The sequence below is a fragment of the Leucoraja erinacea genome, chromosome 15 (genome assembly GCF_028641065.1).
Source record: "Leucoraja erinacea ecotype New England chromosome 15, Leri_hhj_1, whole genome shotgun sequence".
In the NCBI taxonomy this organism is placed as follows: Eukaryota; Metazoa; Chordata; class Chondrichthyes; order Rajiformes; family Rajidae; genus Leucoraja; species Leucoraja erinaceus.
In genome coordinates this window covers 19,931,176-19,957,114 of record NC_073391.1, presented here as the reverse complement: position 1 = coordinate 19,957,114, position 25,939 = coordinate 19,931,176, and the positions used below count along the sequence as shown (strand labels likewise).

The following is a 25,939-nucleotide window of genomic DNA, read 5'->3' as shown; positions in this document are numbered from 1 at the left end:
CAAAAAGTGGACGTGTCAAAGTTAATTCCATAAAATCTGGCTCTTTGAGCAAGTTGTAAAAGACAACAAAGGGAAGAGACAAGTGTAAATGTTTTCTAATACCGAGGATAAAGCAAGTCATAACATTTTAGATTTCCAACAAGTTCATAGAGATGACCTTTAAATGAGAGTTAAGTGAAGATTTTGGACCTAAAAAGGAAGAGATTCTAATTGCAAGTGAAATCAGAAGTTGCTTCAGCCAACCAAGTCAAAAATCAAAATTGCAGATAACAGAAATGGCACTGGTTCGGTGGTTACTAGGATTCACATTATCTTTCCAACACAAGAGCATTTTCAGCAATTTAGCTATGGGATTTATTACCAGTGGCACATATACCTGCCATACCAAAGTACAAATTATTGTCAGTAATATGAAAAATCTAACTTGATCTAATCCTATCATTAAGCAAAATATACTGCCAGCTTTCAAAGTGTTTGGTCCAATTGCATGGTTATCACCCACCTGATTTATTATAGCCGTCATTCAGTCTTAAATGTGCTTGGAAATTCTGACGCAAGATTTATTGAACGCCTGAATATGCAATAATAATTGTTTCAACTCACACCAATGATTATTGTGTTTATTTCAGAAGGAGCGGTAGAATAATGTTATAAAATAATCTCTCACCCAGTTGGCCGCAGTTGTCTCCTTCAGCTTCTCCCAGAAAAATTCCACCACTTTCTTCTCCCAGTCTGCACTGTTTTGAGCTGCAAATTAAGACCCAAACTTCAGAAATGTTTCCTTATCCCGGAGTAACATTATCTGGAGATCCGTGTAGATGTCCTAACAAGATACCAGCTGAACAAATACATGCATTTTAAACACAGCTTAAACACACGTGCCCCAGGGTGTATCACTCAGTTCAGACAAACAAAGACCTAGATACAAGCTGGGGGCCAAACACAAGCTCAATGAGGTTTTAAGAATTATAAAATGAGGGAGGGCGAAGGAAAGATGGGCAGAGAAATGGCAGTCGGAGTTTAATCTGGCCTATTCCTGTGCGATGTTCCGTGTTGAAGAGCATGGGGTTTGGACAGCTGAAAGCACCACTACAAATTCATGAGACAGTGATAAGATAGATAACAAGAAAAAGTCCTACATGGCAGAGAACACAAAGATCAAAAGATACAGCTTTAGGATACAGCAAGGCATTTGATAAAGCCTCCCCCCATGGAACGCTGATCCAGAAGATTAAATTGTACAGGATTAACTGTAATTTAGTTGTTGAAGGACACAATTCCGGCTGGAGATAGTCAGACAGCGTGGAAACACAATTTTTGGTCCAAAGTTACCCCTCAGATTCGTATTAAATCTTTTCAATTTCCCCTATGCACCCTGGTTCTTGATTCCCCAACTCTGGTCAAAAGACTCTGTGCGCCTGCCCGATCTATTCCTCTCATGATTTTATACACCTCTCTAAGATCACCCCTCATCCTCCTGCGCTCCAAGGAGTGCCAGCCTGCCCAACCTCTCCCTATAGGTCAGAGCCTCGAGTCCCGGCAACACCCTCGTAAATCTTCTCTGTACTCTTTCCATCTATGACCACGTTAGTTGCGCAGGGATCTGTGCTGGGATTTCTGCAGTTTGTGATACATACCAGGCACGTGCCACCAGGGTAGACAAGGTGGCACTGCCTACCCTGACTAAAATTATAAAATGGTAATAACTAAATATAAATAGTAAGGGCATGGGAGAATTATGCCTATCTAAGAGATCGATCTCTTAGGTAGGCATAATTCTCTGATCCTTTCAACCACAGCGCTTGTAACCCTTGAAGGTCTGTGCAGCCCAAGTGCCGTCAGCGCTGCTTCAAGCCGTCAATTTCAAGCGGGGCTGAAGGCAGCAGAAATTCTGCCTTTGCAGCATTGCACGGGCGCAGCAGCCTACTTACTGCGCATGGTGGGGTTTTCAAATATGGATTGGCATTATTTTAAGTGCATCTTAGGAAATAGAGAGAGAAGAATGGAGTTTGTGTACCGATAATGTGGTAAGTACATTTCTTGGTGATGTTTTTAAATACCGTATTTCCCGGGGTGTGGGGAGAGCTCCTTTCACAGCGTTTGGGGAGTCTGGCCCGGGGTAAAGTTGTGGGGAGGGCACGAATGTTGTGAAGGAGGGGATCGGGATAATGCCACTTGCGACGTTCCTTGCACGGAGCCACTGCATTGAGGTGGGGGTGGGGGGGGGGGGGGCGAAGCAGCTTGGGTGGCTGTGAGCGGCCTCTGGGCCAGACAGCGGAACCGGCCGCCACCTCAGCACCTTCTGCCGGCCCCCGCTCACCTCGGGCAGCTCTCAGTCTAAAAACCTCTCTCCTGCCGCTCGCTGGCCTCACTCATGTCCCGCAAATCCGTTGCAGAGATTGAGCGGCAATGCTGTGTAAAACAGGACAAGATAACAAGAAATGAACTGAAGATAACTGAAGGGAAGGCGAAGCAGATCAGAAAGTCAATTAAGATCACTGACATAGGAAGCAAGTCTGAGATACATATAGATCTGGAGAAGACGGGAGACCAGGTGGGGGGAACATTGAAATAATCAAATTAAACACAAAATGGGCATGGATTGCAAGAGCTTGAAGCAAAGACAGAGGCAGAATAACACTGCAAGGCCGGCTGGTATAGGGGCTTTCTGGCTGAGTGGACATGGGGCTAATAAAGCTACCGATTCGAAAAGGTTATTAGAGGTTAGATGGACTCCCGTTCAACCACAAAGGTGTCACAAAGATGGCAGCGGCTGGGATTGATGGCAGCAGTACAGAATTAGGAGTTTGGACATTCTCTGTGATCGAGTGGGCTTCCTCCGAGTTCTCCGGTTTCCCCCACATCCCAAAGACGTGCACGTTTGTAGGTTAATTTGCCTCGGTAAATTGCCCCATGTGTGTAGGATTGAAAATGGGATAATATAGAACCAGGGTGATGGACAGCGTGGGACTCAGTGGGTCAAAGGGCCTGCTTCCACGCTGTATCTCCAAAGTAAAATTAAAGGCAGGAGCTAAATGGCATCTTTAGTCTTCCATCCTGCAGAGACAGATCAATTGGCCGATATAAATTACCCCAACTCATCAGGAGTAGATGACAATGGGATAACATAGAACTGGTATGAACAGGTGATGATGGTCAGCATGGACTCAGAAGGACGTAGGGCCAGTTTCTGTCTTCTATCTCTAAACTAAAGGAAAGCGGCAATCCAAGTGATTGTTAGTTCTTGCATTAAAATACGCAAGAGAAATGTTTTGCATTTAATGTCACAGGACACAGAAACAGGCCCTACCCGTCAATGCAGACCCCAAGTGGACGTGTTCAACCTCATACCTAACCCAATGCAACCTGGCACCTTGCTGAAGACCCTATGCTAGCTTAGATGCCTCATATTTGATCCGTATCTTTCTAAAACTTTCCTATCTATGTACCTAGCCTCATGCCTTTTAAATGTTGTTATTGCACCTGCCACAAGTAACTCCTCTGGCAACTAATTCCATAAACTCACCACCACCTATTAAATCAATCTCCTCCCACGTTAAACCAACAACATTTGGTTCATCAATTCCCCTCATGATTTTATACATTTCTATAAGATCACTCAGCCTCCAGTCCGAAAAACAACTCACTGTTGCTTTCCATGAAGCCAATTCTGTATCCACACAGCGAGCTATCCCTGGAAACCATGTGATCCAACCTTCCACAACTGCCAGTCATACTGAACCTTAAAGGCCTTACTGAAGTCTATATAGACAACTTCACAAAGCTAAGATTCTCAACTTGCGTGACCCTGCTGAACAACAAATACCCTCCTAACAATCAAGACCTTTGATAAAGACCTTGGAAAACATGAACTGCTTCCCCTACTTCAGGAACCACCTCTCAGTGAAGGCAGGCATTAATACACCGCCTTCTGTGTGTCTGCACAGCTTTTCTGCCAGTGTCTGAATAACAAGACTTCACACCTGATACAAGCATCCTAATCTACTTGCAGCAGTGATCTTCCTACCTTCCATGCACCTCAGGGACGCAGAGAAACACAAACAACATCTCTGCAAAATTCATCCAAACCAGCATCAACCTTCTCTATGGAAATAAGAAACTGCAGATGGTGGTTTACACACAAAAAAAAGACACAAAGTGCTGGAGTAACTCAACAGGTCAGGAAGCACTCCTGCGGAAGATGGATAGGTGATGTTTTGGATTGTGACCCTTCTTTAGGCTGATGAGAGGGGGTGGGGGTAGAAAGCTGGGAGGGACAGGATAAAACGTGTCAGGTGAACACAGACAAGGGGAGTTTTTTCTCTCCCCAGTCAATAACTTCGGCACTGAAAGTCTAATTCCATCCAGATGGACAGCTGTTTTATCCCAAATTGCACACTCTGCTGGGTTTACTTTAGTTTAGAGATACAGTGTGGCAACAGGCCCTTCAGCCCACACCGACCAGCGATCACCTGTACACTAGTTCTATGTTATCCTGGGTTTGCATCCTACACACTACGGGCAATTGACAGGTCAATTAACCTACAAAGCTGCATGTCTTTGGAATGTGGGAGGATACCGGAACACCCGGAAAAAACCCACGCGGTCACAGGGAGAAAGTGCACACTTCACACAGACAGCACCCGAGGTCAGGATGAAATCTGGGACTCTGGCGCTGTGAGGCAGCAACTCTACTACTGCACCAATGTGCCAGTTGGAGATGCTGCTGTTTGAATAACAAAAGATTACCAGTGTCACAAACTTCTCAAATCCCCACTGAAGCAGCCCTTCATTACAATAGTATAGAGATCCTTGCTTCCTTATGCTGACAGCTCACAGCAGTCCAATGCAAATGACCCAGGGAGTGTACCACCTCGCAAACTATCACCTGCCTGTCCGTCCCGTCAGCATCTCCTGTCCAATCTGTTGCAGGGTCTGCAGGTCTCATGTTGGCCTTTGAAGCCACTTCAGACCCCACACTCAGAGTGTGTCCCTCGAATGCAAGGCACGACCCAAAAAGCTGCAGCAACAGTATAGCACGGATGCATACCAAGCCCCACATCGTGCTAGTTTAGAAAACAATCCAGTTTGTGGGTGTAATGAAAGGCAACAATGCAGCTTCCAAACTCAATCAACAAATGACTAAAATATTTAACAGCCAAACTGAATATTTCACAAAGAGAGCATTTGGGTTTCTCAATACAATTGATCATGCCTGCTCTCTAGAAGCTTCAAGGACAAGGTATAAGGAAATACAAAAAGGAAGACAACATTGAAATCTTTCTTCCTCAACCGCAATTTCTCAATCATATCACAGGGAAGATTGGGTAGTCACCACACACTGTGAATAAAATCAGAAGCTTTGTGATAAACTTGCCTACAAGTTGCTTTTGCAGCTTCTATTATATTTTCCTATTCTGGTCGCACAAATCGAAAGAGCTTTTCAACTCCGAAGGCTTGGCCAGTTTTGTGTGCATTTCTTTGCCCCCCCCCCGGGAACCCTTCAACCTATATCCCTCTCACTGACTTTACATTGCATTCCTCTCCTCTTCTCATCTTACACCCTTTTGGCTTCTTTTCACCTCTAGCCTTTGTCCACCCATCAGCGTATCGTCAGTCTCACCTGCCAGGCTTCGGTTGGCCCACACTCCTTTATCCCAGCTCTGTCTCCCACCCCAGACATGAAAATCGGCCTGAATAAGAGACCCAATCCAAAACGCCACCTATCCATGTCCTCCAGAGATGCTGCCTGACAAGCTAAAAATATTCACTAATCATACAAGAATCGGTTTCTGCAACAAATCAAATGCAATCCATTAACAGATGCAAAGTTGATGAACTATTTTAAAGACAAAACTTGGTCAAATCCAAAGTGAGGTATTCCACTAAATTAACCAGTTTAACAAAACAAGAATTACCATTGAACAATGGCTAAATGTAATGAGCTGTCAAAAGCAACCTACATAGGGGGGTTGTGCGTAAGGTCATCGGGCTTGACGCACGGAGCAACTCAATCCTTTTGGGGGACATGGCATTACACTTTACAAGAATGACAAAGAATTTATAAAAGCAAATACTGTAGATATTGGAAATGTGATCCAAAAACAAAATCCTTAAAATACCCCGATCAGATTGATTACCTGGAGGGAGAGAGAGAGACAGAGTACATTTTATAAATTATATTCCGATGAAGCTCATCCACTGAAAGATGAACCCTGTTTCTTTCCCTCTACTGCCCGTTATGTTAAATACCTGCAATATTTCTGTTATATTTACGCACTTGCGATGTAGCTCCCTATCAACCAAAGAACTGCCGTGCGCACCAAAAACACAAATTACGCGCAAAACCATGTCGATTTCAGATGCAAAACACAAAAGTTTTTGAAAATCAAATAATCTAATTTCATGTCTCCACAACCCTCTTCCACTTAACTCCCCCTCCTCCTCATCAAAAGCACACGGAAATACCGGTGCCCTGTAATACATCGCACTTTAAATTATCTGTGGAGTTTACATAGAATAGCTCATATTTAAAGGCATTGCATTTTGACAAACTGCAGATGCTAGTGATTCCCAGAGAAGGATGCAAAATGCTGGAGTAACTCAGCGGGTCAGGAAGCCAGTGGTCTGACCCGCTGAGTTACTCAGGCAATTTGATGAAGAATTGACACAACCCCAGCAACGTTCCCCAATTGAACGCTAAATGATGAAGAGAGGAGGGGGGGGGGGGGCAGGAGGGGAAGGGCATCGGTGCTCTGCAGCAAAGATCTGCTCTAAGATCTTTGCTCTGAAGGCCTACAGCATGCATGCACCCGTCTCCGGAGGCGATCACGGGCGAGTTTGTTTTCTTTAGATAAGGAGGTAAGAGGCTAGGCCACAAAGGCGTGCTGACCGAAGATGCGGTGCACGGCGCCCAGGGGATGGTTCACCCAGTCGTCGCCGCCGCCCGGCATCGTCGCTGCTGCTGTTGCTGCTGCTGCTGCTGCTGCTGCTGCTGCTGCACCACCTGCGGGGTCCCCGGCTCCACCACGCGCTCGGTGCAACTTTCACGTCCCCGAGAGTTCCAAGTTCCGTAGCTCGCGCGCCGGCCCGGAGCCGCCAGCTGTGTCAATGGCGGGAAACCCGCATCACTCCTTACGCCCGCCGACGTGACGTCAGACGCAGGTCGCCCTGCTCACGCCCGCCCGCCCCCCCCCCGTTGCCCTTTGACCTCCATGCCGGGCGTTGCGTTGCTTCGCGGAGCCGCTGCTACGTGTAATAATCACAGGGAGGAAGGGGCCAAGATGGCTGAGAAGAAACCAAACGCCAACTTGCTCTTCTCGTCCGACACCGACTTCAGCTTCCCCGTGCCCTTCATCCCCGTCAGCCAGGCCCAGGCGGCGGACTCGAGCCTTCTCTCAGCCGGTGGGTGACTGAGCTGGGCCGTGGGAGGGAGGGAGGGAGGGGAGGGGAGCTGCTTGTTGTGGTGTCTTGTCTTGTGTTGGAGGGGCCGAGTGTAGGGAGGGCAGCTCATGGACTGACCCCAGGGTCCCCTCCTGGCCGGAGCCTGGCCCACTGGTACTTGTAACTGTCCAGTGATTGAATGGAGGGGCGTGGGAAAGATGGATGTGGGAGTGTACATGGCCTCTGCCACTGAGCATCTACTGGTCTGACGTGTAAGTTTCAAGAGGGATTCAAGTGATACCTTCCCATAATGTGTAACTAACATCAGAAGTTCAACATCGGTGCTCAACGAGTTTGTATCGCCTGGACCAACTTATTTTCTTCAGTGTGTAATTTGTTGTGCATATTGGTTGCTCAAAGTGTTAGACATTTTATCACAGGTATGTCGAGACATTTACTTTTATTCTGAGGAGATTAATACTGGTTCCCGGCTGCTCGAATCGCAGCACTGATCAACTGTCACGGTTGACAAGTCTCTTAGTTCTGAGTCAGAAGACTGGAGTTTCATATCCCACTCCAGAGGCCAAATTTGTTGCACAAACTCAGGAAATAATAGATCATTTAAGTATTCCTTCATTGATTTTGCTATCCCTCACCAACCCCCACCACACACACACACACACACACACACACACACACACGCGCCACACACACACACACACACTCACTTTAAATTGTTCAGTACTTGGGGAACTATCCAAATCTCCTTTCGAGCTGAATTGTAGGCATGGTATACTGATCAAGGTATGTGTCACCTTGCTGAAATAGTTTTTTTAATGTCTAAGTAAGATCTAATTTATGAGAGAATGTATTTTGACAGAATCAGTTATTCTCAATACATTTTTATTTTCTGACTAATTTTTTTTGTGGATTAAAAGTTTCCTTGTCGGTTTCTGTGGTTAGCTAGAAGACCTAGTGCATCACTACAATACAGAATCTGGTTCAATCATGACCTCTGGTGCTGTCTATGTGGAGCTTGCATGTTCTTCCTGTGATCACAATGGTTTCTTCTGGGTGGTCTGGTTTCATCTCGTATTAATTGGCCACTGTAAAGTGTTGTGCATGTGAGTGGTGGATTCTGTGTTGATGAAAATATTGGATTAAGGTAGAATATTGGATTAAGGTAGAATTAGGCTATAAAAGAGTGGATAATGCTCGATTTGACTTTATATTTTTATTCAGGGTAAAGCACTTTTTTTATAGAATGTTTCTTTTGTACATGAAAGTTTGAGTCGTTTGTTCCAATTATACAGTTATAAAAAGCCTTGCAGTGTGGAAAGGACTGGAATGTTTACATAATATTTGTATTTAGTATTTTGTAATTAGAGATTGGTTATATAGGAAGACAGATCACTTGTTTTATGCAGGTAATGTCCATTTACTGGTGAAACGAGTAAGCAGTTAATGTATTCTGGATGAAAAAATGTGAGCCAAGGCAACTGTTTATCTTGAATAATACTACAGGATTGTAAGCTACTCTGTCAGGCCACATCCTGTTGTAAAGGCACATCTACCAACCTGGAATAATTGGTAGGTTGTGCCAGAACTTCCCACTTGTACTTGCACTTGCTCAACAATAATGTGCAAAAGGTCAATTATCAATGAAACACTTTAAAAACATGAATTATTAAGCGATTAAAATATTAACCAAAGTTAAATTTATAATACTATAAATTAATTTGCATTTGCTTCTGATACCTTAATCTATTTAGTTGTCTCCTATTCAGATGACTGAGTTTGCTCTTCCTGCATCAGGAGACTTGGCATCGGTTCAGACAAGGGATTGCAGCAAGCTTGTGCTTCACTGCTAGACTCTATGAAAAATCTGTTGGTGAAGTGCTGCCAGCAAATTTGCGATTCACTTATGGAAGGAAGTTCTGATCTTCCCCACACATTCACAACAGAGTCCTGAATTTAATTATTTACTGGAGAAGTGGGCTAAAGGCTAGTATCCTGGTGTGGCTGCTAAAATTTTAAAATGGTTCCCAACTTATTGTAGGTCTTGATGTTCATTTATTTATGGGATAATTTTAATTTGCAGCTGAGGGCGCTGGAAATTCAAGCATTGGATGAAAAATTAGTGGACTCAGAAAAGCATACAAATTGTCATGTAATAAGGAGAATTGAAGTCCTTGATGTACTGTAATGTGCTAATTTTCAAAATCCTAGCCTTTTTTCATGTTTCCTGCCAATTGGGATAAATCTGGGTAAAGAACAACGTTCTCCATTCAACAGGATAGGAACCTGAGGGGCAACTTTTTCCACACATAGGGTGGTGGGTAAATGGAACAAGCTGCCAGATCAAGTAGATGAGACAGGTACAGTGAAACCAATTAAAAGACATTCCGGCAGGTACATGCATAAGAAAAGAAAGAGATAAAGGGAAAATACGGGAAAGTGGGAGTAGCTTAAATGGGGCACCTTTGTTGGCATGAATGAGTTGGGCCGAAGGGCCTGTTTTCATGCCATATGTCTATATAACTGGAAGATCTTTCTTTTACATTGGAAGTTGGAGTAATAAGAAATCAAAAAGTAGTTTGATACTACCCAGGCTATCTGGGTGAAGAGAGATAAAACTATCCATCTCCTTAACCCACAGGGTTGAAGAATCTGTACTGAGGGATGCAAAGACGAAACCAGGAAAAGTGATGATTTAATTATGGACAGCAGCATGGAGAGGGAAGGAATGATTCGATTGAGAAAGTTGGGATGGGGGAAAAACAAGCAAAAGTATAAAAATCTGAAATTGTATGATAGAGTGAGATTCCATGCCTGCAAACTATTTCCCAGAGTCATGGATGTTCTTTGTCAGTTATTCAATGGCAAGTTTTGTTTTCTGAGATTGTGTTCAAAATAAATCAACAGCGTAATTCCATATGTTTAAATACTAGGTCTTGTGAATTACTTTAAAACCATGACTTCTTGAGGAGCTGGCAATTTAACCAACAATTTTCTTATTTCTGTGTCTAACTATGCACAGGATGTTTATCTTGAAATCATGTATAGGGAACGCTTCAGCTCTCAAACTCTCCCGCCACCTGTGACACCTCCAGCCCCATCTATAGAAGTGAACAGTTTGCACATTGGCCTTATCAGCCATCTCAGAACCCATAAACCCGGGGTATCAAACTCATTTGAACTCATTTTAGGTCACGGGCAAAATGCGACTTCATGTGCGCCGGGTCGTACCACGCATGCGCGACCGCAGTCCGAGCCGACACTGCGGACAGCTGCTGCCTGCTCTAGCATTGGGGAAATCATCCTGTGGGCCGGATCGGGCCCTTTCGAGGGCCACATCCGGCCCGCGGGCTGCGAGTTTGACACCCCTGCCGTAAACCAAATTGGATGCGTCACCTTCCATTCCAAGGGACCACCTAGGAACAAAAATATGATTAATAATGGGCTAATAAACAGATTTTTCCATTATTATTGGATTGTACAGATAAATATTAATATACAGTTATAATTTATCATTCATTCTCCAGACATGATAAGATCAGGTTTTTATCTCATACTACCTCCTTCCCTTGCAGAGCATGGTTTCCAGTTTATAATGGCTGTGCTATATTCGGGGATTTAAAAAACCCCATTAGTTATGTATTTCTGCAGGGATTGACATGTTTATCATTTAAACAGCCTCATATTATTCTATGGCATTCAATAATATTGTTTCTGGAATCATGTGACAATGTAAGGAGTGTGTGAATGCCATTGTATGCTAAGCAAAATGCTGATGGAGGCAACCTTAGAACCTCATCAAACAATCACATGTTTTTATATTTTCTGTGTGGAAAATACTGACTGGTGAAGATTGATTATATTACATTTAGCAAAAAAAAAGTATGTTGTGTTGATAAGTCTGTTCCCTGTGCACCATCTTTTTAAGGAAAAAATCTCTCTGTTGCATTTCCGACTTACAAAGTATTCAGCAAGATTGGTATTTGGCCACAGATATCTATTCTAATGCTGACAATAGATGCGAGGACTTGCATTCCAAGAATTTCATTTAGACTGTATTGTACAATGTTTTTTTGATTTAACCATCTGAAGCAGTTCTTAGACAAGTGCATTGTACAGTGCAAGCGATTCCGATTGTGCTCTACAGTTGAGTTTTTCTTGACCCCAGTGATGGAAGGCCAACTTTCTGCTGTTACACTGAGAAAACGGTCCACTAAAAGGGTACAGGTGCACAACCTTTTATCCGAAAGCCTTGGGACCAGACACTTGTCGGATTTCGGACATTTTCGGATTTCAGAATGGAAGATTTTTAGCGTAGATTAGGTAGGTAGCGCGGGCGGCTTGAAAAGTCTGGAGCTGCTGCCTCCTCCCGGGTGACCGGGAGACTCATTGCATAAATGTTAGTCAGTTAGTTTGGAGGGATTTTATGTGGTGGTGGTGGAGTCGGGGTGAAGGGGGAAACTTTAATTCTTAGTCCCCTACCTGGTCGGCGACTCCCAACCTCGCGGAGCTGGGGGCTCCGTCCGGCCGCGGGCGGCGCCGGTTGGAGCTCCGACCCCGGCAACTCTACCCCTGGCTGCGCGGCTCCAAATCCAGCGCCGCCCGCGGTCGGACGTCCCAGCTCCGGGAATGTCGGGAGTCGGCGGCGTCGCCGTGCTGGGATACCAGCGGGGAGCGGGCAATGCCTTACCAGGTCGCCGTGCGGCAAGCTCCAGAACGCTGTGGCCACCAACACACAACATCGCGGAGCGTCGCTGGATTTGGAGCCGCGGAGTTGGGGGCTTCGTCCGGCCGCGGGCGGCGCCGGTTGGAGCTCCAACCCCGGCAACTCTACCCCTGGCTGCGCGGCTCCAAATCCAGCGATGCTCCGCGATGTTGTGTGTCGGCGGCCACAGCGCTCCGGAGCTTGCCGCACGGCGACCCGGTAAGGCATTGCCCGCTCCCCGCTGGTTTCCCAGCGCTGCGACGCTGCCGACTCCCGACATTTGCGGAGCTGGGGCGTCCGGCCGCGGGCCGCGCTGGATTTGGAGCGCCTCGCAGCCAGGGGTAGAGTTGCCGGGGTCGGAGCTACAACTGGCGCCGCCCGCAGCCCCAACGGCCACAGCGCTGCGGAGCTTACTGCACGGCGACCCAGTAAGGCATTGACCGCTCCCCGCCTCTCCGACCAGGTAGGGGAGTAAGAATTAAAGTTTACCCCTTCACCCCCCTTCACATAAAAGCCCTCCAAACTAACTGACTAACATTTAAGCAATGATTTACAGATGTTTAAGCGTCTCCCGGTCTCCAGGGAGGAGGCAGCCGCTACAGTAGTACAGACCTGGGTTGACCGTGGGTCGTTTTGGGTCAAGTTTGGCGCCAAACGCGAGCTTTGGTGCGCAGACGACATCTGGAAAAAATGGCCGGTTTTCGGAGCTTTTCGGTTTCTGGAACACCGGATAAAAGGTTGTGCACCTGTACCAGGTGGGATCTGGTGTAGGTTCAACAGCTATTTATTTCAATGGACAGAATGGCTCTGTGAATGAGGCATGTTTCAAGTTATTTACAATTCTAAATTGAGTTAACAAATTATATAAATGCATTTGATTGCTTTTATAATTTGGTACTACATTTGGAGGCGTGTTATGTTTTCATCACCCTATTATAGGAACGATGTTGTTATGCTGGAAGGTGTGCAGAGACGATTTATGAAAATGTTGCTAGGACTTGAGGAGACCTGAGCAATAGGGAGAGGTTGAGCAGGCTAGTATTTTATTCCTTGGTGTGCAGGAGGATGAGGGCTATTCTTGTAGAGGTGTATAAGATCATGAGGGGAATAACCATATAAACACTAATTGTAAGATTATGTATTTTTATAGTTGGTTAATTAAAAAAAAACTTCTTAAAACATCAGCATTTTATTTTTTTTAACCGGCGACACTTATTAACATTCAGTGTTCTGACAGCATAAGCAGCTATCATAGCTCCACAGGGCTGTGCTGATTAGGACCTGGTCTCGGAGACTTGGCTGGCATTTTAAAGTTTGTTTTTGTCCATCGTGAAGGTTACTGCCAGTCAATGGCACTCACACCATGACCTTGGTCCTTCCAGAAGATGGTACAAAAGTTGTAAGATAGGTATAATTTCATTGAAAAATCAGTTTATTGTGTAAAAGAAGAATAGGTAAAGGTTGCTGTTCTTGTTAGATAGTTATAAAGGTGAGACTGTTTTCTGTTTTCCAGCAGATGAATCAACAGATGTTGGTGAGGAGGACAGTTTTGTGGGTCAAACATCTGCTTCTATGAGCCATCCACCAGCCTTCAACTATTTTTCTCAGACAGCAACCAACAATGATCCTTTTGCAAATATTGGACACCATCCCTGTACAACGGCAACACCACCTGCAAGGACAGTCGCAAGCTCAAAGGCTCCAGCTGATGTACCTGTAGCTTCTTCAGCACATTCTGTGCAGGATTCCTTTGCATTTCAGAGCCCATCGTCTCAGGCTGGCTTCATGACGCCTCCAGTCTCTCAGTATGTCAGTACAACCTATCAGAATAATCAGCCTGGAATTTCCGCATCCACAGCTTTCACATCTGTCTCCTCGCCTCAGACCCAGCAGAATTATAATCCTTATCGCCAAATTTCCCAGAGCTATCGAGCCAGTCCTCACCTTGCTGCTCACCAGCATCAACAAAGCCCATGCCAAGGTCATCAACACATGCCTCCATTTCAGTCTGCCACACCAACTGATCATCTTTACCAGACACCTCCAGTTACTCCACCACAGGTAAAATATGCTATGTTATTGTTTGTTGTAATATCTTTCTGTTAATTTGTTTACCAAGATAGCTTGGAGAAAAAAATAACTTGCACTATTGACTACCAATACAGTTTGTAACTCTCTTGTCAAGTCCAGAGCATAGAATGCAGTGGTGTATGACAGTTTTCTTTTGCAGCTTACAAATGAGACAACAATAATTAAATGTTCCAAATCCAATGCATTCATTGCATAACATGAAGTCTAATCATGGTTATAATGTGCTAATTGCTTAATAACAACCCTTTATTCATGATGTAAAAGTCCAGATTACATAATGGTCAGATCAACAAGTAAAATGTAGAATGGATTTGGTAGCAGCACAGTGTGGGTACCACAATGCAAGTCCACTGTGTAGGCATTATCTCACAGCTACTGTATAAAAGAAAAGTAATGATCTATTTTAAAAAGCTCCACGTCTATCTTCTAAAGTTAGATTAACAATATTAGTTCCACTGAAGAAACCTTCAACAGGATTTAATTAAGATAATTAATAATGAATTTTGTAGCTTATCCTTTGGGACACATGCTAAGATAGTTTTCGCATTCAATTTTAATGCATGTCTATAGGGCTGGTGTATGTAATAAATTATAAGGATAATTATCCTCTACACAAATGAGCGAAAAAAAATCAGTGTAATTACTGTTGTTGCTTTACTTACTTGTCCAGGTTTGAATGATTGAACATTTGATAATGAAGGTTACTTTAATTTTACATCTCACTCCGGTGACGTCTCTGTCCTCGGCCTCCTAGCAAGGACAGGCCAGGGAACTACAGGCCGCTGAGCCTGATATCAGCCTGTTGGAAACGTTATTGGAGGGGGGTTCTTAAGGACAGGATCTACCAGCATTAAGAGGGGCACAAATTGATTAGGGACAATCAGTATGGCTTTGTGCATGGGAAATTGTATCTCACAAACAAGACCGTTTTTTTGAAGAGGTCACCAAGAGGGCTGTTGAAGGCAGGGCATTGGAGCTGTCTACATGTATTCCAACAAGTCCTTTGACAAGGTCCCGCATGGTGGGATTGTCTGGAAGATTAGACTATATGGAATGAAAGGTGAATCCGCCAATTGGATTCAAAATTGGCTTGGACGAGGGAGTCGTAGGGTAGTTGTGGAGGGTTGTTTTTCTGATTGGAGGCCTGTGATCAGTGGAGTACTGCAGGGGTCATTGCTGGGTTTAGTGTTGTTTGTCATCTACACTGATGATTTGGATAACAATGTAGTTAACATTGTGAGTAATTTTGCAGGTGACACCAAAATTAGTGGTATAGGTCGACTGGATCTTGCTCTCCATGTTCTCTTGGTGTTACTGATCAAACTGGAATGGAAACCCCCCCCCCCCCCCCCTGCTTTACAAGAAGGCAAAGGGCATGTTGATGTCAGATTTGTTTTTGATGCAATCTGCATTGCGAATGCAGTTTTGTCACCTGCCATTATCTTGAATAAAATGCCCCCAAACTTAGCACTGATGCAAGTTAGCGGAAGAGCAGGTGATGAAACAAAATTTCATTCAAAGGACTTACTTGCATGTCTGAAACTTACTCAGTACTTTAGAGAGGTCAGACTTTTAGTCAAAAAAATATTGCGATTTAAGTCAAATGCTTTCAAAAATGACATATATTTTGTATTTGCAGGCACCTTTCGGGCAAAGTGTATCAACGCTTCCTCCTCCTAAACCTATATCCTCAGCATTACAACCTTTGCTGAGCCTTCCACATAACTTCTATGAGCCAATACGACCCCACTGGTTCTACTGCAAGATGGTAGAGGGAAATCCAATCTGGATGCCATTTAGTTTTCTGGACACTGCAAACCTTGAGGAAGTTTATAACTCTGGTGAGTAAAAAAAGGTTGAATTTCTTCTTTTTAGTTTGTCTCTTTAAATTTCAATGTGGAATCCTTAACAGGGATAATTTATTTATGTATTTAAGAAGGAACTGCAGATGCTGGAGAATCGAAGGTACACAAAAAAGCTGGAGAAACTCAGCGGGTGCAGCAGCACCTATGGAGCGAAGGAAATAGGCAACGTTTCGGGCCGAAACCTGAAAGTCTGAAGAAGGGTTTCGGCCCGAAACGTTGCCTATTTCCTTCGCTCCATAGATGCTGCTGCACCCACTGAGTTTCTCCAGCTTTTTTGTGTAATTTATTTATGTAGTTGCCTTGTGTAAGAAGTTCATTTTATTTTTGCTTTGCAGTTCATTTTTTACGTTAGTTGCTGGCATTTTAAATACACTTAATGCAAGTACAGTTTTGTTGGCAACTTGACAAACTGGGATCCAATCATTGGCAGATCTGTCCATTTCATAAAGTCTCCATTACTTCTGTGAATATTTTTTAAATAATTTTTTCAATTTAATTTTTGTTCCACACACTACAATTTATTTATGCTTAACACAGGTTTTTGTCTAATTTGCGACTAATTTCAATATATTTTGTATCTTCATTGTATGTTGTTAGTCAATCATCTTTTGTTTTGTAGGAAATGGGAAACAAAAGATGATTGACTAACATCTGAGAAGATACAAACAAAATGTTAAAATATTGGAGTGAACTTCCAAATGAGAAATCCAGAATATCTATTTCAGTCTCACCAGTTGTTATTTGGGCGGCTTCAATCTTAAACAGTTGAGCCATTGTCTATTTCTAAGAAGAAAAAAATAAGTTAATGTGGCTATCCTGCTTGCACCAACATATGACATTACACAAAGTACACTACTGACTGCGCCAAATTATCCACATGCTGGGAGACTAAATGAGATCTCAACATGGAAAATATTTTCACTTGTCATCCCAGGAATACCACGTGTAAGCTTTTTACAACCTTTAACAGGAGCTCCAACTACCAACCTGTTGGAGGACTATTTAAATATGTCTTTTTTATATGAATAAAACTTTTTGGAATTTATTCTGAGTTCTAGTTTTGTTCATTTGAACCAATGCCCCTTTGTTCTGTACTTGTGATTTTATTTGAAACTTCTGACTTTATATTTTTCTGGTGTTTACTGTCCTTAAATATCTTTCAGCTGTTTTTCATTAAAATTTTAGTCATTTCTTTGTTATGAGACTTTTTCTCAAACTCTCTGAGATACTTGCTTTATTTCATTACTTTTGACCAATAAGCGTAGAGATTCTTCAAAAAAACATTGTTTTTATGTTATTTTGTATTTCATTATTATTTTTAAAAGCTTATAGTATAGGGCAATTGCTCATTAACAAATTGTCAAGCAGTCTTTCCCATATTTAATGTATAAATAGTTTTTTCTCTATTGTAGATTATATTAATCACACTTTTTCTTGATGCTATTGTTGATTATTGGTACAAAATTTAAAGAGACCTAATCTGGTTTACACTTGCAGTACAACCAGACCCTGAAAACCTAGTTGTGTCAAGTGATGGTGGTCGTTATGACATTCATTTGTATGACCGCATGCGCAGTGCTGTGTACTGGGAAGAGGAGACAACTGAAGTGAGACGATGCACGTGGTTTTACAAGGGGGATTTGGACAGCAGGTTTATTCCTTACTCTGAGGATTTCAGTGAAAAATTGGAGGTACAGTATCCAGTTGAATCATACATAGTTGTACTCGCATTAATATAAAATTACTGTTTAAAATCACAACATAGTAATGAATGATACGAATCAAGATTCCAAGATTATTAAGTCAGCAATACAGAAGGAAACCTGTAACTAAAGAAGAATAAAGAAAATTAGCATGGCTTTCTATTTGCAACGATGGTTGACTTCACGTAAATTATTCATGGATAATGCTGCATGCAAGGTGTTAATGCTTCTGAGAAAAATCTTGGAGTTAAAGGTGTTGTATGAAAGGACATTTTTTTAGTGGAAACCAGGGACTGCAGTTTCTGGTTTAGAAATAAAGACACAAAATGTTGGAATACTTCAACGGGAGAACATGGATAGGTGACATTTCGAGTTGTGGCCCTTCTTCAGACGGGTCCGAATTGTCACCTATCCATGTTCTCCAGAGATGCTGCCTGATGCGCTGAGGTACTCTAGCACTTTGTGTCTTTTATTGTTTTGAGTACCTTTCTATATCTTTCTGTCTTCCTACTTACAGTGGCTTGCAGAACTTTTCATACCCCTTGAACTTTTCCACATCTTGTCACGTTACAACCACAAACGTAAATGTATTTTATTGGGATTTTATGTGATAGACCAACACAAAGTAGTGCATAATTGTGGAAGGAAAATGATACATGGTTTTCAAATTTTTTTACAAATATAAAACTGAAAAGTGTGGTGTGCAAAAGTAGTTACCATGGGCCTCTTGACTGCTTCTCTGATCAATTCTCTCCTTGACCGGCCTGTCAGTTTAGGTGGACGGCCATGTGTTGGTAGGTTTGCAGTTGTGCCATACTCTCTCCATTTTCGGATGATGGATTGAACAGTGCTCCATGAGATGTTCGAAGCTTGGGATATTTTTTTATAACCTAACCCTGCTTTAAACTTCTCCACAACTTTATCCCTGACCTGTCTGGTGTGTTCCTTGGGCTTCATGATGCTGTTTGCCACTAATGTTCTCTAACAAACCTCTGAGGCCTTCACAGAACAGCTGTATTTATACTGAGATTAGATTACACACAAGTGGACTCTATTTTCTAATTAGGTGACTTCTGAAGGCAATTGGTTGCACTGGATTTTTATTTAGGGGTATCAGAGTAAAGGGGGCTGAATACTTTTGCACGCCACACTTTTCAGTTTTTTTATTTGTAAAAAAAAGCATCCCCCATGTATCATTTTGCCTTCCACTCACAATTATGCGCCACTTTGTGTTGGTCTATCACATAAAATCCCAATAAAATACATTTACGTTTGTGGTTTTAACGTGACAAAAACTGGAAAAGTTCAAAAACTCAACGGGTATGAATAGTTTTGAAGCCACTGTAACTACATCCCCTGTTTCTGAATACTAGACTGGTAAAATGCCCTTGCTTTGGCTTTCAAAAACATTGATGTTTCTTGATTTGGTGTTTGGATTTGTGGACAAAATTCTTATGACTTGTTGTCCACAGGTTCTACCAAAACAACTTTATGATCCCTCAATTGTATTTTAATTATTGTGTGGCTTTCTATTTAGGATGCACATTTTTCAAGTTCATAATTTAGGAAGTTCATTTTCACATTTTGTTTTTATTGCATTTATTTTATATTATACATTTGTCATGATTTGAAACCAATGGTAGAAAGCCGTAACACCAGAAGTGGCTTTTGCTACGATAATATGAAGAAGCTATTTTTAAGTAGATGGAAGTCTCAAATATTCTTCCTTACACCATATGGTGTGAGTGCAGGCAGGTGGGACTAAAGGAAAAAAAGTTGTTCGGCACAGACTTGTAGGGCCGAGATGGCCTGTTTCCGTGCTGTAATTGTAGCAATGTTACAAAATTTTGAGATTTTAAAAATCAAGTCTGCAATTTATCCCATCAGATAAAGCATAACAATAAGTTTAATTTGACACCAAATTCACTTTCATATCTCAAGTATTAAAAAAAGTTATGGCCATTTTCATACTCGGAAATTAGCATCTTGTTCCCTATTGATTTTCAATGGACATTACAAAAAGCTGTGATCTTGGATAGTCAAAAGCCCATTTCTTAAGGAAAGATTAACATTTTTGCGCCAGCCTAAGTGTCCAAAGATTATTCACAAATAATTCAATAAAATAACATGATTTTGGTTCTAATTTACATTAATTATAGGCCAAAATGGAAGGAATTTAGTGTTCAATTGCTGTAACTAACTGCCCATTTAAATCGGCTTTCTAGTGGTTGCATGTGGAACGCGCTGGTTTCAGAACGTTCACATCGCGCTGGATTAGTGCCCTCAAATGCCGAGCAAAATACTGTGGGATATAAAAAGCCCAAAATGAACTACTCGCTATAGATAACTTGATATACAGGGTTATATACATGCGCCATTTAATGTAAAAATAAGGTACATACCTTTCATTGTTTGCTTTATAAAACCCTGGGGCTGCGAGAGGTTGCGGAGTGAGACAGTAATTTTAAAACTATTATATCTATTATTCGAGGCCTATAAAACTAATAATACCTTTTGCGACCGGGTCTTGCAGCGATTTTTCGTTAATGATTTACTAGGCTGAACATCTGCGATTGGAACAGCCTAATAAAAATCGCGTTTTAAACCCGCCCCCTCCAAACAGCGCCAAAATCGCGGACATGGCTTTGGGCAGATTCCCAATGACGATTCAGGTAGGTTTTGTAACATACCTAGTAATTGTTATATGGTTATATCAAAAACAATATATATAAGTGAACATTACATAAGTGAACATTTTTAAGTTTGCACCTAAAATAGTTATGAAATCTTGTGGAAAATAAATTGAGTGGTGAAGGTTTTTAACTTTCCTTTTATTTGCAGGGAGAATATAAAAAGGCTATAACTACCAACCAGTGGCATAAGAGACTTGAATTTGCCAGTGGAGAAACCATTGTAATGCATAATCCAAAGGTACAGTCTGTTCTAAAACAAGATATCATGAGGTTAAAAATTCACCTGTGGCCATAGACTGTACATACTGTAACAGGAGCTGCTGCATGTTGTGTTCAACCGACAAAATGTGTTTTCATTGGGTTCCTTAAACTGAATCTAAAAGTGCCGTTACTATATTTTGCTTTTATTGTGTGTGACCAAGGCTAAATTTTGACCACAGGGTCTTTAAAGCAATATTCTTGAAACACATTCTTTAGGAAGACGGAAGCTTGCATCTGTTCAGTCAGTGAAAACAAATTAATTTTGTGATGTTGCATTTTTTTATTTACTGCTACTATTTTGGAAAGTTTATGTACATTATCTGACTTTCACATTTAAATTTATTATTACAACTGGCTCATTTAATGCAAAGATTTAATTTGAAACCCGGAATGGAAATGCGAAAAACTGCAGATGTTGGAAATGGGAAATAAAAACAGAAAATTCTCTATGCATTTACGGTTTGGGCAGCATTTGTTCAGAGAGGATCAGAAATAACGTTGAGCTATCATCCTGCTGAACATCTTCAATTATTTATTTATTTTAAATCTTAAACCCACAATTTATCCACAATGTTTTGCATACTGATTTCTGAGGGAGACATCTTACACTTGTAAAGAGGCACTGTTGTTATAAGTTAATCTATCTAGAGTGGAAGATGATGGAATCAGTAGATGTAGTGCATTTGGATTTCTAGAAGGCATTCAATAAAATGCCACAACAAAGGAGTATTGTATTTGGGGAATTTTGTATTTGGGAGTATTGTATTTGGGAATTTGTTAGCTAACAGAAGATAGGATTGGAATAAATTATCATTCTTGGAGTGACAATTTGGTAACTCGAGGGGAGAAATATTTGTTTATTGAAATGGGAGGGAGGATGGGATGGTCGGTTTTGAGTATGTGCGATATTAGGCTGCAGGAGCACAAGAAGAGGGATGGGACTTTATGTCCTCTGAGAGCCAGTGTGGATTTGATGGGCCCCAATGGTGTTCCATAATATAAGGATATATGTGAAATAAGGTTCACTCTTTATTTGTGGAGGTAGTTTGTAAGGGCTAGTCATATTGTCTTCTGGCCAGAGAAAAATACAGTTGAATATTCAAGAATGCTTAATTAAAAATAAATGTTGTACTTTATCTTGAGGCTCTTGTTCAAAACCACAGCCATTTGTTTTTCAATAGAGACCAGGATGTGATAGTAAAGTTTGGCAGAACATTATTTCTACATATTGATCGAGAATGAATTAATTTGACAAAATGGGAGTAGACCAAGTCCAGCACTAACAACCCCATGAGCCCCTTTTAGGGAAAAAATATTGAGCCACGATATAGAAAGGGGCAACACTTGTTCATCTAACTAAATTGTTCATTATATCGATTACTATAACTTCCAGTCTCAATAATAATTATTTAAGAAATGATAATAAAGCAGTCATGATTGCTTCTAGGTAATAGTTCAGTTCCATGCTTCCGCACTGCCAGATGAATGGGGAACAACACAAGATGGACAGACCAGGCCCAAAGTGGTCAAGCGTGGGATAGATGATGATCACGATGTAATTCCTGAAGGTATGAATCCAATTAAACACTTCAAATACCTCAATGATCTTTCCAAGCTAAATTTGCTATACTTATACTAAAGACAACCTCCTTGAAATGTCCATGGCACTCTAGTTAATTATCAATTCAGTTAACTACATCTCAGTGTTTTGGAAACTAAATACATGACATAATGCTAAGGCAGTCTTGATTTTGTTTCCAGCAGATATTGCTGATTCCCCAAAAGTGCCACAAATCTTTAACTAAAATGTGGGATTTTGTGCGGCTGAATGAAACTGTAAATATATGCATTTCTGAGTAGTGCATTTTCTATTAAATGCTTTGACATTTTTCATGAAAGTAACAAGGTGCCAAAATACGTGTAAACTTTATTTCCTTTGTCATAGTTTGATCTAACTTGAGGCAGTAAGAGTTTTGTTAGTTCGTGAAGGATGGAATGAATTTCTATGAATTGCACATTAGCGATCATCTCTCTAAAAACAATTGTAATGTATTTTTCTTACCCTAGGAGAGGTGCCACAAGTTAATCATCTGGTTTTCATGGCACATGGTATTGGACCAGTCTGTGACTTGCGTTTCAGAAGCATTGTTGAATGTGGTAGGTTTATTTTTAAATTATTCTTTCCATGAATGCCTTTTAATTATTTGAAGCAAACCTACATTTAACGTGAGTATTAGAATGTCGAGGTTCAAATGAACCTGAATCATTTAAAAAGCTGATACCAGCAATAATGTAATGCAATCCATGATTTAACAAAACCTTTTGAATTGGATGATGTGAACAGTTGTTTAATATGACTATAATTTAGCACTGTATTACACCATCAGAGAAACATTGCTTGCTCTATATTGGAACTTTATACTGTAATCATACTTAAATGTATCACCTGGATATCAAATTTGTAACTGTCGGTTTTATCAACATTTTAGTGTTACCCTTATTTTAAAATAAATTGCCTTGTTTTATTAGCTATGAATACCAATATAATCTATATATCAAGTAATTCCCGTCATGCAAACATATTTTAATTACATAATGGTTTCAGTCTTATTACCATGTTGTTTCTAAAATTCGTTATCTAAATACTTTAAAAACATTATGTTTCTCAATGTGAAAATATTATCTATTCAATTAACCTTTTTTGCGCATGTTTGCAAACTCTTGAAGCGTCTGTTTAACAACTATATTATGTTTGGCCAGTTGGTGGCAATGTAACCAAGATGATAACATGAGTAAAATACAAACTGCTGGGGAAACTCATTGGGTCAGACAGATTCTAGGGAAATGGGCAGACAATGTTACTTCATTCTGAGAAGTCCTGGCCCAAATGTAACTTGTCCATTTTCTTCCACTGAATCGTTCTGACCCATTGAGTTTCTTTTGCACTTTTAGTTTTTTGTTTGACTTTCGAGAGTTTGCTGTCACCTGTGTCTCCAAAGATGAAAACATGAACTTTCCTCATCTAAAAAGGTGTTGACTTCTACTGTGGCCATTTGAAAATTCTGAATAGCAAAAGATTATATTTTAAAGTTCACACCTGCAAAATGTAAAAAAAGTTATAATATTACTTGATAGACTGTTTGTTGGTTTGCAAAATAACTTCGGTTATATTTAGTCAGGTAGATTTAGCACATTTAGCTTTGCATTAAATGAGTTTGAGCCCTGCCAACACAGTTGAAACTGATGGTTCAGATGTCTCAGTGCAATTTCTCCTTTAAATTAAGCATTTTTGGCTTCTGATCAATCGGGTGTGGTACTATTTTCATAGACAACCAAAATGTCCCAGTCTATTTTCTTCCTCAAATGTCAACACCAGAAGTATATTCATGCATTCATCTGACGTGGCAATCAATCGCAATAAATGCAGTTCATAAATGAATCCATTGACTATGACATACTTTGGGCAATTTTGAGATGGGGTTGGGCTGAGGAGACAATACTCTGAATGCAACTCATCTGTAATCTTTTTAGTACAGTTTTATGTTGAGCATTAATAAAATTAGTGTTCATATTTCAAATACATTTAAATTAGTGACATTAAGCTGTATTCCCGTCCAATAAGGTACTTAGTAATTTTAGTACCTGGTTTATTTGCAGGGTTTGAATTATTTCTGGAGCTCATGTTTTAACAATTGAGCAAATAACTCAATGGCTCGATTCTCTGGGGAAGTAATGATGTGAAAATATATCCGTGCTACTCCATTACATCCAGTATAGATTTTCAAGCTGTACTTTGCTTCATGAAGTATTGCTCTGACTAAAAATCCTATTCTCCCAATCTTACTCAGAATAATATAACTTAACATTTTCCCAACCTAATGCTTTTTTTAAACTTTGTTGCCAACTAATTACAAAGACTTTGTGGTATTAATTTACAATTAACGACTCGGACAATTGCACATTATTTTTTCAGTTGACGACTTCAGAAATGTTTCTCTGAAACTACTGCACACACATTTTAAAAAAGCAGTTGATGAAAATAAAATCACGAGAGTTGAATTTCTTCCAGTGCATTGGCACAATGCTCTTCATGGAGATGCCACAGGAGTAGACAGGTATATTCTCCCACTTCTATTATGGTGGAAAAAGTTGTACATGGATTGAATTTTAATGCTTTTGTCAGAAAATAATTTGATGCATAATATTGTCCTTGCTTAAGAATACGTTTTAAATAGTAAAACATGATGAACTTTATGGCCTGCTTCCTTTAACATCGTTACTTTTTTGCATATCTTCCATTCATTGTTCTTTATTTCTCCACATCACCATCTATATCTCTAATTTCCCTTATCCCTAACCAGTCTGAAGGAGGTTCTCTACCCAAACCGTCACCCATTCCTTTTCTCCAGAGATGCTGCATGTCCTGCTGGGTTACTCCAGCTTTTTGTGTCTATCTTCAGTTTAAACCAGCATCTGCAGTTCCTTCTTATACATGATGATTACACACATTAAGTTTATCTGTTTTTAGCTCTGGGCATTTCAGATCAAAGACCATATCCAACACCAGCTTTGGACAGAAATAGTTACTGGAGGAAAAATATTTCTGTTTTAATACTTCAGAAAATTTGCTTTTAATATACTCAATTATCTAAATTTAAAATTGGAGATGTAACTCAATTTCCTCGATTTTATATTAAGAAAAAGTAATAAAATTCTCATGCTAACCATCCTTTCATCTTTACTATTCAACATGTCTTCTGTAGAGGCTGGAATTTTTTTATTGCATTTCTAATTGGAGCAAAGTCCAAGGGCAATAAATGGCTGATGCTATTTGTAAGCCGCACACAAACTCTGGGCTGCCGAGCCTCTCCTTGCTTTACTGTTACTAGACCAAATAATTCAATAGATTCTATCAAACATGACCTCTTGAAAATATGCACTTATGTGATTAATCTAATTTGGACGCGTGTGAAACAACAGTTTGAAAGTGCAAAAAGAATGAGTATTAAGATTTTCTCTTGGCTAAAATAAATATGTTTTCACAAATATAAGAATTTAGTGTTATGGAGGTAGTTTAGCAGGATTAAGACTTGGCATGCCTTTTTAAAATGACTCATAATTATATGAATACGAGTTTAATACATGTAGTTCTATTATAATGCAAGTTTCCATAACATTAGCTGGTTATAATGTGATTGATAAATTGGGGAATTCAGATTC

At 40.8% G+C, this 25,939-nt stretch overlaps 2 protein-coding genes across 4 annotated transcripts in view; one reads left to right on the top strand and one right to left on the bottom strand.

Annotated features, from left to right (window-relative positions):
• The window catches only part of mcmbp (minichromosome maintenance complex binding protein), a 30,938-nt gene extending 23,814 nt beyond the window's left edge, over positions 1-7,124 (bottom strand). Inside the window, exons 1-3 of one of the 2 annotated variants that reach the window (XM_055646834.1) lie at positions 6,986-7,124; positions 6,893-6,955; positions 668-747 (exon numbers count right to left, since the gene is read on the bottom strand). In XM_055646834.1, the coding sequence (XP_055502809.1) occupies positions 668-747; positions 6,893-6,953 (141 nt within the window). In that variant the 5' untranslated portion in view covers positions 6,954-6,955; positions 6,986-7,124. Of the gene's footprint in view, positions 1-667; positions 748-6,892 lie in introns of both variants that reach the window. The other variant, XM_055646831.1, reaches the window with a different exon arrangement.
• A 110-nt stretch (positions 7,125-7,234) lies between these two features.
• Positions 7,235-25,939, top strand: part of sec23ip (SEC23 interacting protein) — an 83,131-nt gene continuing 64,426 nt past the window's right edge. Inside the window, exons 1-8 of one of the 2 annotated variants that reach the window (XM_055646830.1) lie at positions 7,235-7,404; positions 13,623-14,167; positions 15,837-16,038; positions 17,560-17,753; positions 20,607-20,696; positions 22,167-22,287; positions 22,787-22,876; positions 24,693-24,834. In XM_055646830.1, the coding sequence (XP_055502805.1) occupies positions 7,284-7,404; positions 13,623-14,167; positions 15,837-16,038; positions 17,560-17,753; positions 20,607-20,696; positions 22,167-22,287; positions 22,787-22,876; positions 24,693-24,834 (1,505 nt within the window). In that variant the 5' untranslated portion in view covers positions 7,235-7,283. Of the gene's footprint in view, positions 7,405-13,619; positions 14,168-15,836; positions 16,039-17,559; positions 17,754-20,606; positions 20,697-22,166; positions 22,288-22,786; positions 22,877-24,692; positions 24,835-25,939 lie in introns of both variants that reach the window. The other variant, XM_055646829.1, reaches the window with a different exon arrangement.